Genomic DNA, 13,206 nt, shown 5'->3' with positions numbered 1-13,206 from the left:
CAAACGCAATCCCGGCGCACCTTCTGTCTCTGTTCCTGATGGCCAGCTGCAACACGTTTCCCTGAAGCTGGCCTTCGTCAGAAACAACATTGCGAAAGATGCCGGGAATTGGAAAGGAGCGCGTATGAATAGGGATACATATCTCTCAGCGTGCGCACATCCGCTTGGGCGAAGCGACAATTTTGCGACCAACAAAGAGGAAGTGAAAGGAGAAACACCAGCCTTGCCTTGACTGAAACGAGGCACAGTCAGACGCGGTTTGAGCACGACGCTCCAAGAAACACAACGGCAGCTTCCTCTCATGACGGGGGCGACGGAGGACGGCAGGTCGGATGTCACAACCAAATTTAACCGGCACAATGGTAAAAACAGGAAGTCAAATGATGTAGTAGATATGTGGGGCATTCGATTTAGCTGATAATTTAGTTTTTAAACCTCTGTTGCCTCGTATCTAATTTGATGGTGTTTTGATGTGTGCTTGGGTTTGTTTGGAGCTTTTTAAAAGTCCAAAGTAATTATCACCGCACATGTTTGTTTTGGTATGCAGCCCGCAGGATCCGAAAGGCCATGGACATTACATCAGTGACGGCAAATAAAATCATCATTTGAGAAATGGATTTTTGTTCTTGCTCACCTTTTGATTGCCAGGAAATAAAAAAAATAATATAAAAACAAACGTTTAATTTTAATATTTCCTCTGAGGCCATGTTGACTCTTTTCCATTCGAATATTCAAACATTTGAGCATTACTTCTGCAAGAGTCTAGCACTGGAGTTGGTGCTACCATGAGGGGGCGCCAGAGAGTGCCTGAGGCTTCGCCTTTATTTGAACAAGCAGTAAATATATTTGAGTTGATGAATGCGGTGGTGAAATGAATGGATTTAACATCTCTAGGTCTTCATCAATGTTATAACAGTTACCTTTCAGACGGTTATGAAAATGTCAGTCTTTACTTTAGTACAAAGATCTTGTACTATTTCTGTAATCAAACTCAATTTTAAGAAGTTAGTCTATATTTTAAGTTGCATGCTTGCAAGTTTTTTGCGAATTCATTTCATTCGGTGTCATGCAATGTTGTGTGAAGTATTATGTTACAGTGGGATTGATATTTGAAGGCCCCTACCCTCCTTAAACTACGTTTTCATGATATCAGGTGGACATACAATATACAACATGCGTGTTGCATATCATAACAACAACATGATTGGAGATAAACGCTGAATTAAATTATCTTAATGACTTGTTTTGGTTTTTTCCCCCAACACTTTGTGACATCAGATACTCACATCTACATCGTGGGTGGGCACTGAAGGCAGTAGGAGTTTATCTGATTCGCTAAATATGTTGACGTCCATGGTACAGTGGATTTAAACATACTTTTAAATGTGTGTTCCATCTATTGATACTGCTGTAATGATAATTTGGCAGCCGTGCTTGAATCTGCTCAGGGGCTTTTCAAAATTAGACTTTTACATGTCAAAGGAGACCATAATAATTCTGTTATTCAGAAGGCATGTCTTTGGACCTGTACGGTCACCTTTTAATAACCCGCCATGATCCAAATCAAGAAAAGTATTGTGAATAGAGTTATAAACTCTAAGACCATGTTTGCACGACAACGTTTCAAGTGAAAAGTCATTGTTTTTGCGCTTTCGCTTTAGAAAGGTTTTCACGTTTACAATGCAACGTTTCAAAAACAATGTCCTTTTACACAGAAATGGCAGAATCACTGACAACAATGTCGCTAGCTTGGACGACCACTAGTGGGCGCTGTTGTGATAGTAATGAAATCAGTAAGCTATAAACAATGGCGAGTACACAAACATTCATATTGACAGACGACCAAGTTGGATTGTTATCACAGGTGATTCTCAAGTACAAAACTACCAAGTCCCTGGAGAATATAGACTTGAAGTCATGACACTCTGGGCGAGGCAAACTTTGTGCAGAAGAACTATATATACGGTACACATATGTGGTGGACATGTGCAGTAGCCATGTTCCAGAAAAGTTGCGCTTTCACCGGTTTCCACAAAGTCGGAGTGTTTTTGAAAAGTTCCACCTCGTGGGTCGCTTTCAAAAAGTTGCGTTTAAAGTTGCTCCAAGCACCACTGTCATGTAAACGGACACCCAAAATGCAACAAATGTCTCTCCTTTGCGCTTGAACACTAACTTACCAGCAGGTGGAGGTGTAGGCAGGGAACTCCTCCTTTCAGACTGTTTTACCAAAGTCAACTGTGTTTTCATGCACAATTATTAAAAAATAAATAGTTCTCTACTGGGATGTAGTTTAATATTGTCGGCCCAAATGCCACTATGTGTCCACTATTGTTGTCAATAAAATTAGATTCATATTTCAGAATGTATGTAATGTGTGCTCATTTAGCACAAGCAAACACTCTTTGAGGCTCTTCTATGATGTGAAATGATGGTTGTCATTTCACATTACAAGGCCACCTACTGCAGAGCCCACTAGGTTTTATTTCTATGTTTTGCCCAGGTAAAGGTCCACAGCCATTTGCATGATAGTGAGAGTGTGTTTGTCTTCACTGTATTGTGAATTTTTTTGAGGAGAGGTGGTGTGGTGCCTCCGGGATACAAGATATAAACTGGAGGGAAAGTGACGTGTCGGCCATTTGGGTGAAGCGGTTTTTGTATTGCTGAACTTCAAAATATGAATCACTTTTTTTTTTTTTTTTTTTTTTAATCGCTAAAGTGGCTTTTTTCAAGTTCATGACGCGATCTGAGTCATTGGATGTCTCTGATGCGTATGAATGTGGAAACTGAAGCAGCTTTGTTGCAGTGAATCTCATCTCCATATGGACGATTGTTGTCCTGTGAGAGGCCACCGTGCGTGTTTCCTGCAGCATCCCCGATAAGGCCGACCGCGTGTGAGCGTGCGCCTGCACAAAAACAAACCCATCACACAACGCGTGCCTCTGTGGATCAGCATAGAGTAGACTGAACACACATGAGAACCGGGTGTGGGGAAAAAGCGATCCATCATTAGCTAAATGAAGAAGCCGCGCAGATACCTAATACACACGGAACGAGGCGATCGATGATCCCGCGGTGCGGCGTGTTAGGACAGCCAAATGTCACACGTTCCTCGGAGGGGAAACATTTTTGAAGTCATTGGAAGCTTTCTCTGTTGCCTCGGGGAGCGTGTTACAAAGACACACAGCAGAAACGGAGGATAAAAAGGTGTAATGAGACATTACGGCCAAAGCGTTGTTAACTTGGAAGAAAAAAAAGAAACAAGGCCCCTTTAATGCTTGCTATTTGTCGAATATGTAGTAACGCTGCATTCATGCAAATGTCAAATGGCAAATTCAAAAATTCAATTAAAGCATTCACAGTGGTATTGTCTAAATTCTAATATTTCTTTTTGGGAGAGTGATTTGACATTTCGGCAAAATGGCTGGAAAAGCTATTTGGCCTTAATCATAAATATGAAGCTTGTATTTCCTAAGCGCTGAACAACATGATCCACCATGTCTTATTGGTATAAAAGCGGAGGTGTAAAAGTGAAAAAAAAAAAAAAAAAAAGATGGTGGTTCACTGTGTGGGTGGCAGGATGGGTGAAGAGTCATTCACCTTTTTCAGGTCTGGGAAAGGTGGATGAAACGTCATCCACCCAGCAGAGGGAAGCTTCAGCTCACTTCTTCTATCACAGTTAAAAAAAAAAAAAAAAGATCTCATGCATCCAGCAATTAGAATTTTAACATTCTGAATAATATGCTTCAAAAAGCACATTAACTACTGTCTAGAATGATTAAGCTACTTTTTCCAAACTTAAAAAGAAGTAATATCAGTGTATTTTCATTGTAAAGAATATTATTGGTGCTCTAAATTAAGGAGACAAATTTTTAGGGAACAGCTGAACAGACGCTTCAGTCAGGAGTAAAATAATAAACCAATGCTTAATAGAGTAACTGGAAAATAACATTTTATATAATAGTTTTTATTTCAACCTGAAATGATTTTCAAGTGTGTGCCAGCAATGACTGCACATTTCCTATCCGAGGGATGATTATCTTTTGTTTCATCTTTAGTACATAATCACACAAAATACACACAACTTGATAAATCATGGGAATACATTTTTTTTTTAAGTGTTTGTGTCCTGACTTTTCTCTGTTTTCTAGAGCAGCTGCGTCTCCATATCTTCATTCCAAATAATGTTCTTGCCTACTAAGCAGGGGTGGATCAAGAGCACTGACAATTAATCTTTGGGGGCAACTTAAAGAGATGAAAATGAAAGCTGCCACTAACGTCTCTCTTTAACCTTTTGACAAAAATGGAAATAAACCTTTGAATGGTTCAGTTAGTGCGTTTGATTTGTTGCCTTGCCTCTGCCGGCTCAGTCGACTCGTTCCCTGCATGAAGCTGATGCACATGACTTTTTAATTTTCCACTGTCAACATTAATATGAGATTATGTCCTCCTGCTTACATTGTTTTCTTCACCGCCCAGTTCTTCAAGCGCATTTCGGCAGCTATTCAAACAATCTAGTTGAAACAATGCAAATGAAGAACAAAACTTGGAACATTTATTTATTTATTTATTTATTCCCCCCCCCCGACAAGTCAAGGACTTAATAGTCCAGTCTTACATTTACTGTTCAAATCGCTTTCAGGTTGAAGTTTTATTTGGCTACTTTACACAATGATTGACAATGACACTTGGAGAGAAGCATGCGGGAGGCTTTTTATGTGCTGTATTATCAGCTTTGTCTGATTATTGCCAGAAATACAGCAGGTTGGAAGGTGGCAAGAAATGTTGAGAGCAGCTCTAAACCAGGGCTACATTAAATTATACATTTATATAAACATTTTCTGTGTTTCCAAGACTTCGGGCGTTGATGTTTTGGTTATTGGCCAGTAAATACAAGCATCTATCTTCTGTTCCGCTTCATCCAATTCAGGGTTGTGAGGCGCTGGAGCTGAACCCAGCTCACTATGAGCAGAGACACTGGAAATCTCACACTCACACTTAAAGGCAATTCTGTGCCATCAATCAACTAAAAATGCATTTTCTTTTTTATTATTCACACTAAAACCTGTATACATACCCAGTTTTCAAAGAGGAAGGCCATTCTTTTATATATCTCTGTATGTAATAATTCAGCTTTATCTGCTGTCGTCTGCAAATTAGTTTTGAATTATGCCACAAACTGCTGAAAGCAGAGATTGCATAGATTACACAAACATGACTTCCTCTGCCTCTATTGATTGCCAAAATCCTTGGACGTACCAGGGTACAAAATGAAAATAAATAGAACGGGGCTTAAAATTATGAATAAAATGCCACTATATTCAGGGGAATCAAAACACATTTTAGTCTAGGGTGGGCCGGATCGGTAAAATACTGACAACATTTTCTTTGTGGCGCAGAGTATACATGATGAAAAACTCAATATTTTCACAAAACAGTTATTCAGAAAAGTATTACAATCTCAACATGAAGCCAATTTTAATGAAATATTCGAATGCAAAATGTAGTGAAATGTCAAAAAAATGAAAAATTTATATTAGGTAGCTATCTCAGTGCTGTGTTTGCCACTCTTAAGACATTTCTTTGAAAAAAAAATCTGTTTTCTTTGAAATATTTTACCATTTGTGCAGTGTGACGGGGCCAGTGTAGAGCCTCTTGAGGACTGGTTTTGGCCCACGGACCTTATGTTTGACACCCTTGATCTAAGTCATTCTAAAATTACAAAGAATATGTCATTCTTTTGTTATATGTAGAGATGACACGCAATTCTACAAAAGGAATCCCCAACTAATAATCAAAGATTTTCACCCCACTCCTGAGGGATACTTTTAATTGGCAAGTTAAGGAGAGAGGTTTATCATTTCCCACCACACACTTAGATTTTCGGCTTGATCTCAAATACCTGTGTACATTTTGTTTATTTCACAAAAAAAAACTTTGCATTGGATTCTGTGAGCAAGCAAAATGAAATGAGGAGATAAAACATCCCCATCACTCCATCTATCTTGCGTGGGCTCAGTATGCAGATCCCACCACAACATCACTCAACCATCTTGTTAGGAACAGAGAGGGAAGAAAGAAAGGAACAAAAAAAAAAAAAAAAAAGATTTGATGAAATGACTATTAAGCCTTCCCACACTTTGCATTGGGAGATGGGGAGTGTGCTTCTGAAGTCACGGCTCCCTCTACAGTTTGTACAGTGGAAATGTTTCCATCCAGAGGCGGAAAACAATCACAGAGTGTGTGGAGGAGTCGGGAGGACACAGCGGAGAGAAGAGGGAGAGAGAGAGAGAGAGAGAGAGACGCGTCCGGACGGAGCTTTTTCACGCACAGACAGCGGAGACGTGCGTCTCCAAACGGCGGCGGGAGCGCACGAATCCTCACACAATCCTGCACATCAGGCGCTCGTGCGGGGCTGCTCGTGGGATTTGAGGGGCTGACTTGCGGTTTCCTTCGGACAATCGTTTGTAGGGGGGGGGGGGGGGAGAGAAAAGAAAATGTCTCATTCTTTGAATACTTGAGGAGTGACGACAACTTTCCCCTCTCAGACTTCCGCGGAGGATAAAGAGAGAAGAAAAGAAAGAAGAAAACAAAAATCGTGGAGCAGAAGCAAGATGAGGGGAGCGGTTTGGGGGATGCGGACGGATCGATCCTCCGGTCGGGATTTGCACAGCTGAGCAGGAGTTCGGTTGGTGTCTGCAGCGGAGGTGCCGAGCAATGTTTCCTGCGGAGATGCGTGGTTTGCTGAGGTTCATGTCCGCGGATGTTGCGGTGCGGTCGGGCTGCACACTGAGCCTCTGGGTGGCTGTGATCGGACCGGACACAGACTGGGGCTGAATGTTTTCTGGAGGACATCACTGAGTTCCTGGCAACAAGGGAGATGCCAGCTTTTTGGTGTTTTTTTTCTTCATTTTAATTTTGTTTACGATCAGCCGTGCCACCATAAGGAGGGAGGACAGCATGGAAGCGCGAGGATTTTCTTTTATTAGATTTGCATTTAAAGCCGATCTGAAGAAAACTCACACATGCCTGCATAGTTAATGTGATGTGTTTTGTTGCCTTTGCAAACTGTTGCAAGATTGTTACAAGTGGATATGGATAGTCTTTGCTCCTGCACTAAAGTTTTCTCCCCTCTTTGACTATCATGCATTGGATTGTGACACATCCTCCTCCATCACGTCAATTTCATGGACTGTTCGCTCATAAAAATATGTATTACACACCTGGACTTTTCGCTCCCACTTGAAAACGAATGTATTGGGACATTACAGCAACACTTTTAAGGAAGTGAACTGTCAGCTGCCTGCTTTCAAACTCCAGTAAGATATACCCTCCAATCTGTGGAAACATGGCAGGGAACTGGATTCTGTATTCAGTTTTTCTGCTGCCGCTGTTTGCAGTGGGGACAGCTTTCTCGGGGGTCTTCAACAGCTCAGACAGAGACATTTTTACAGATGACTTGCTGCAGGTCAAGCTCACACAAGACAGAGCGGCCGCGCAGTGGAAACTCCACTTTGCCGATTCCCATCCCAACCTATATTTTAGCCAAGTGGATGTGTTGCACTTGAGGCAAAGGTCCTCCACCACCCACAGTCACATATTTAAAGTGATCCGGGCGGCTGTGCTCACCATGTTATCTAATGCCCCCTTTTACATACCCCCTGTGAAACATGAGGATTTTACAAGCAAGTGGAATGAGATTTATGGGAACAACCTGCCTCCTCTGGCTCTCTACTGCCTGTTGTGCCCAGAGGACTCTGCTGCCCTGCAGTTTCTTATCAAGTTTATGGACAGGTTGGCTGAATACCCCGACTGGAAGGTGACCAGTGCGCTTACCGACGAGGTACCTGCGGCACATTCTCTCACTGGATTCGCTACTGCTTATGACTTTATTTACTCTTATTTGGATGAGCGCAGAAAGGATGTTTACCTCAAAAAAATTCGCACTGAGACGGAGGACCTGCATGAGCATTCAAAGAACAGAGCATGGGGGAAACAATATCTCCATAATCATCAGACCACCAACGTATTAGCCATCCTCATTGGCGCGATAGTGGTGGGATCCCATGATGACCTGGAGTCGATGATCTGGAAACAAGTGGCAGTGAACTATATGGAGAAAACGATGTTTCTTCTAAATCATGTTGTGGATGGTTCTCTCGATGAGGGAGTGGCTTACGGAAGCTACACAGCCAAGTCCGTCACGCAGTATGTGTTCATAGCACAGCGTCATTTTGATATTGACAACACGCAAAACAACTGGCTGCGAGAACACTTCTGGTTTTATTATGCCACCTTGTTGCCAGGCTTTCAGAGAAGCGTTGGCATCGCAGACTCCAACTACAACTGGTTTTACGGGCCGGAGAGCCAGCTCGTTTTCCTCGACACGTTCGTCATGAAGAACGGAACAGGTAACTGGCTGGCTCAACAGATCAGAAAACATCGGCCCAAGGACGGTCCCATGGGGCAGTCGTCTTGTCAGCGTTGGAGTACGCTTCACACAGAATTCATCTGGTACAACTCCCACCTCCTGCCGCAGCCTCCCCATGACTTTGGCAAAGCGAGGACGCATATTTTTTCAAACTGGGGTGTGGTCACCTACGGGGCTGGGCTTCCTATTGGCCAGGGTAACACCTTTGTTTCCTTTAAGTCAGGCAGGCTGGGTGGGCGTGCGGTCTATGATATTGTCCATGAAAAGCCTTACTCCTGGTTGGATGGCTGGAAAAGCTTTAATCCTGGTCATGAGCATCCAGACCAGAACTCTTTTACATTTGCTCCCAATGGGCAAGTGTTTGTTTCGGAAGCACTTTATGGGCCAAAGTACAGCTATCTCAACAATGTTTTGGTGTTCAGTCCGTCTCCTACCAGTCAGTGTAATAGTCCATGGGAGGGTCAGTTAGGGGAGTGTTCGAAGTGGCTGCGCTGGCTTGATGAGGGGGTGGGTAATACTAGAGGTGAGGTGATAGTTGCCTCCTCACACAGAGACACCATGTTTGTGAGTGGGGAAGCGGCATCAGCTTATTCCCCGGCCATGAGATTAAAGAGTGTGTTCAGAGCCTTGGTTCTTCTCAACTCACAGACACTGCTGGTGCTCGACCATGTGGAGAAGTGGCCTGATTCACCCGTGAAGTCTCTCAGCGCTTTTTTCCACAATCTCGACATTGACTTTAAATACGTCCCTTTCAGATTCATGGACAGATATAACGGTGCCATGATGGATGTGTGGGACGCTCATTATAAAATGTTCTGGTTTGACAGCGAGGGTCACAGCCCTGATACGAGGATACAGGAGGCGGAACAGGCAGCCGAGTTCAAAAAGAGGTGGACGCAGTATGTCAACGTCACTTTTCACATGACAGGCACAGTCAGCAGAGTCGCTTACGTGTTACATGGGCCATATGTCAAAGTGTCCGATTGTAGATTTATAGAGAACAACAAAGATGGGGTGAGGCTTTCTTTAACCGTAAATAACACAGAGAAGATTGTGTCTATTGCTACAAACTATAAAGATATTGGAGCGAGGCGGAATTATTTAGGATTTGGGGGTCACTGTAAAGTTGATGACAGACACCAAACCACTCGATATGGCCTTGGGACACAGCTCATCCACAAACAAAACAACAGTGATAATCAGCTATTTCACTTTGGATTCACAGTTAGTGTGGTTGTAGGGGTCATTCTCTGTGTGGCAATAGGCTTTTTGACCATGCAGAGGAAGTTTTATGGTTGCTTCAGCAGGCTGATGCGTTGCACTCTCCTCTTTGTGCTCCTTCTTTGGATAGTTGAACTGCTGTTTGTGTCCAACAGCTGCGATCAGCTTCTCTGTGGGGTAAAATGGAAAGGTCAGGGCGCCAAAAGTGAAGTAAATAAACAAATAAGACTGTATGAGCAGCACCGGCTCCCTCTCCCCACTGTCGTCATAACAACGCTTCCCGGATCCGGATCAGAAATTCTCAAGCACCTTTTTTATAATAGCTCAGACTTTGTTTACATCAGGGTCCCTACCGAGCACGTGGACATTCCTGAGACAGAGTTCGAGTTTGACTCTTTGGTTGATGCGTGTGAGTGGTCAAGGTCAGATGTCATGCACGGACGGTTTCAGATTATTCAGGGCTGGCTGCAGTCGTTAGTTCACAACACAAAGTTACACTTGCAAAATATTCAGCTTGTAGAGGGTAGCAGGGTCAAGCTGCCACAGAGAACTGGGACCACCAGGGACAGAAAGAAAAGGTTCAGCACAAGAGAGTCAGCGTCTGAGCTGAAGGGTAAACTGAGAGCCAGTCTGGACAAAGACGTGGAGTACGTTCGAGAGCTGAGACGCCACGTTGAGGACTACCCCAATGCACGAGTGGTTCTCAGCATGCGTAGTGGGAGCTGGTCACTGAAACTGCCTTTTATTCAGGAGGTGGTAGGACCTTCCCTCCGGACAATATTTTTGGTGAGGGACCCTCGAGCGTGGATTTATCTCATGCTCTATAACAGCAAACCCAGCCTTTACTCACTTAAAAACATCCCACAGCACCTTTTCTTGATATTCAAGGATGGTGGCGTCAGGGATGGGTGCCCCGTCGTCGCGCCAGAGTTCAGAATAATTCAGAAGCTGCTGTCCCGCTCTGAGACGAACCCAGTTTTGATCCTGGCTCATCTGTGGCTGGCTCACACAGAAGCAGTGCAGAGGATCAGCGAGAGCCTCCCCGAGGAGTCTTACCTCCGAGTGAGGTTCGAGGACGTGATCAACTCACCCCAGGAAACTGCGGAGACAATACACACATTTCTGGGAGTGCCAGTGTCGCCCTCAGCACTCAATCAACTTCTATTCACCACCTCCACAAACTTGTACAACCTAATGTATGAAGGGGACATCTCACCAGCCAACATTAACAAATGGAGACAAAAACTTCCTCAGAAAGACATCAGACTGATAGAGGAAGTATGTGAACATGTGATGAAGAAGCTGGGATACATCCGCTTTGTCAGTTAACTGCTGCTGGCCAGCTGATATTGAGCTATCTTTTTTTTAAAGCCACACACACATATTTTGTTTTTGCACTGATTTTTCTTTTTAACACCTGATCAAGGTTGAGAAGAAACTGGGATTTGTTTCTGTCTGTCTTCAAATCTTTTTCTTTCAGTTGTATTTGGTGTATGTTGGCTGTTGTACTGACTATGGCAGCAGATGTATAAACAGAAGAATATTTTATATTAAAATAGGTGGAAGGGAGCTCAAGCTATTGTTCTTTCACGCCTCCGACAGCCCTTCACATTTATTACAGCACTCTTTTATTGAGTGGGACCTGGGACCTTTGCTCTCATACTGGAGGGGAACGTCACAAAATCTGGGCATAGATATTGTGCTGCTGCCATACATCAGCTCGGCTTCTCAGTAAAGATTACTTCAAGTGTCTGTCAGAGATGAAAATGTAAGAGTTGTTTTACAATGCTTAATGTGTGATATAAAAAAAAATGTCTGTGCAAAATTCAGCTGTATTTACATTGATTAGGATTTTATGTATGGGAGAAGAAAATATCTACTGTTTTAGAAATGCTATGTAATGAAACTCATTAAGAAATCTTGAAGCTTCGGGGGACTAATTTGTCTGTCATTTCACTATCTGAACCTTTGAGTGCTGTTTCCCTTTAAAACTGTAAAGAAATGCTGCAGCGTGTGGGCTGGAAGCAAAGCTGGGAATTAAGAGGATGACAGTAACATTTGACTTCAGTGACACAGACACATAAATGATATGGATTTTATTTTTTATTGCCGCAGTGAAGGGATTTCATTTTGACTCTCCGAGATGTCACAACGGTTTGGTGGCTTAGCACTTTCATGAGAATTCTTTTGATTGTATGTGGGACTCAGTGCATTTTCAGGAGGGCTAGCTTTTATTGTATGTACTCGATTAGCCCAGAAATATTAAAAAAAAAAACTCTGAAGAAAAATATGTCTAGAAGAAAGAGAGTGTGGAGTATTTATGGGTTCCAAAGACATATATCCCAAAGGATCAAGGATGAATATGATTATTGTAACTCCCTTTAGCATTTATTGAATTAGATCAGAGGAAAGTACTTAATAGGGATCAAACTGGGGAAAAAAATACTGTCAGCCTTGACATATTTCTAGTGAAAGCAATTTCCAAAGCATCCCCTTTAGCGACTCATATTAATCTGCAAAATGCCATAACCGAGGCTTACCCTGTGTTTTATTGCTGTGATATCTTCACTATAACGGCCTGGAGTAAAGTTACCATTTCTTTTCTTGGTCACTCATATAGCCAATGATCTTTTGGGTTTTTTGTCTTTAAAGAGTACAGCAAGCAGTGCACAGAACAGGGGATGAATATTAAGTATAGCTCTGAAAAGGAGAGGAAAAAAAAGTCAGAGACCATTCCTACTCTGTGATGTGATGCTCTTTTGACTGGGCAAAAAAGAAAAAAAGAAAATCTACACTACTCAGTAAGCTTTGATGCTGTCTTGCTTAAATACTTCTGAACTGTAAATGGATCATATGTAACATGCAGATGGTGCATTCATTCATTTATAGACTCTGCATTGCATCTGTACACAAAAATCATACCGTGTTCATTTTTGAAATATCCATCTCTCCCCGACTAGAAACAGCCCTGTTTGTTTTCTTCTCTATGAACACTGAAATCCTTGACTGGCTGGAATACCCGTTTGATGTTTGTGGTCTTTGAATGTGTAGACTTGGCAGACATGCTTTCACTTTGGTGTTGCAATCCTGTTACCAACTCTGTTTTGTATTTGCTCGTGGGGATATGGTTCCTTGCTTCTGTGGCCTTGAATTACAATCATTTCTTTTTAACGGTTTTTCTGTGGGCTCTGGCGCAGGACGTGGACACAATGTAAAGATGATTAAAAATGAATAAATTCATAAATATATTGGCAACCAGTCTTTGTTTGGGTGCAGTGAATTATCTGTGGCAATAAAACCAGTGTTTGCATGTGATTGTGTAACACCACTTCTCATTAGCTGCAGTTGTATACATGTTGAACTGGCTAATATTCATCAATAGAATAGACGGAACATAAATTTTAATTTGTACATGCTCGTGCATCACTACGATTACTGCTAACCTACTGGCAATGTGTCTACTTACGCAGATGTCTCCATGCTGACACAATTATGCACCAGCAAAATCTCCATTTATTTAGACACGGATGACAGGAGCCTAATTGCTTATATGGCTG

At 42.5% G+C, this 13,206-nt stretch overlaps 1 protein-coding gene across 1 annotated transcript; it reads left to right on the top strand.

Annotated features, from left to right (window-relative positions):
* The first annotated feature begins 6,502 nt into the window (after nucleotides 1-6,502).
* dselb (dermatan sulfate epimerase like b) lies at nucleotides 6,503-12,957 on the top strand. Its single transcript, XM_080489177.1, has one exon. The coding sequence runs from the start codon at nucleotides 7,346-7,348 to the stop codon at nucleotides 10,976-10,978; it is 3,633 nt and encodes a 1,210-aa protein (XP_080345303.1). The 5' UTR covers nucleotides 6,503-7,345; the 3' UTR covers nucleotides 10,979-12,957.
* Nucleotides 12,958-13,206: the final 249 nt, after the last annotated feature.

Source organism: Lipophrys pholis (genome assembly GCF_963383615.2).
Source record: "Lipophrys pholis genome assembly, chromosome: 20".
Classification (NCBI taxonomy): Eukaryota; Metazoa; Chordata; class Actinopteri; order Blenniiformes; family Blenniidae; genus Lipophrys; species Lipophrys pholis.
The sequence above is the reverse complement of the archived record's forward strand: the minus strand, read 5'-3'. Positions and strand labels throughout refer to the sequence as shown.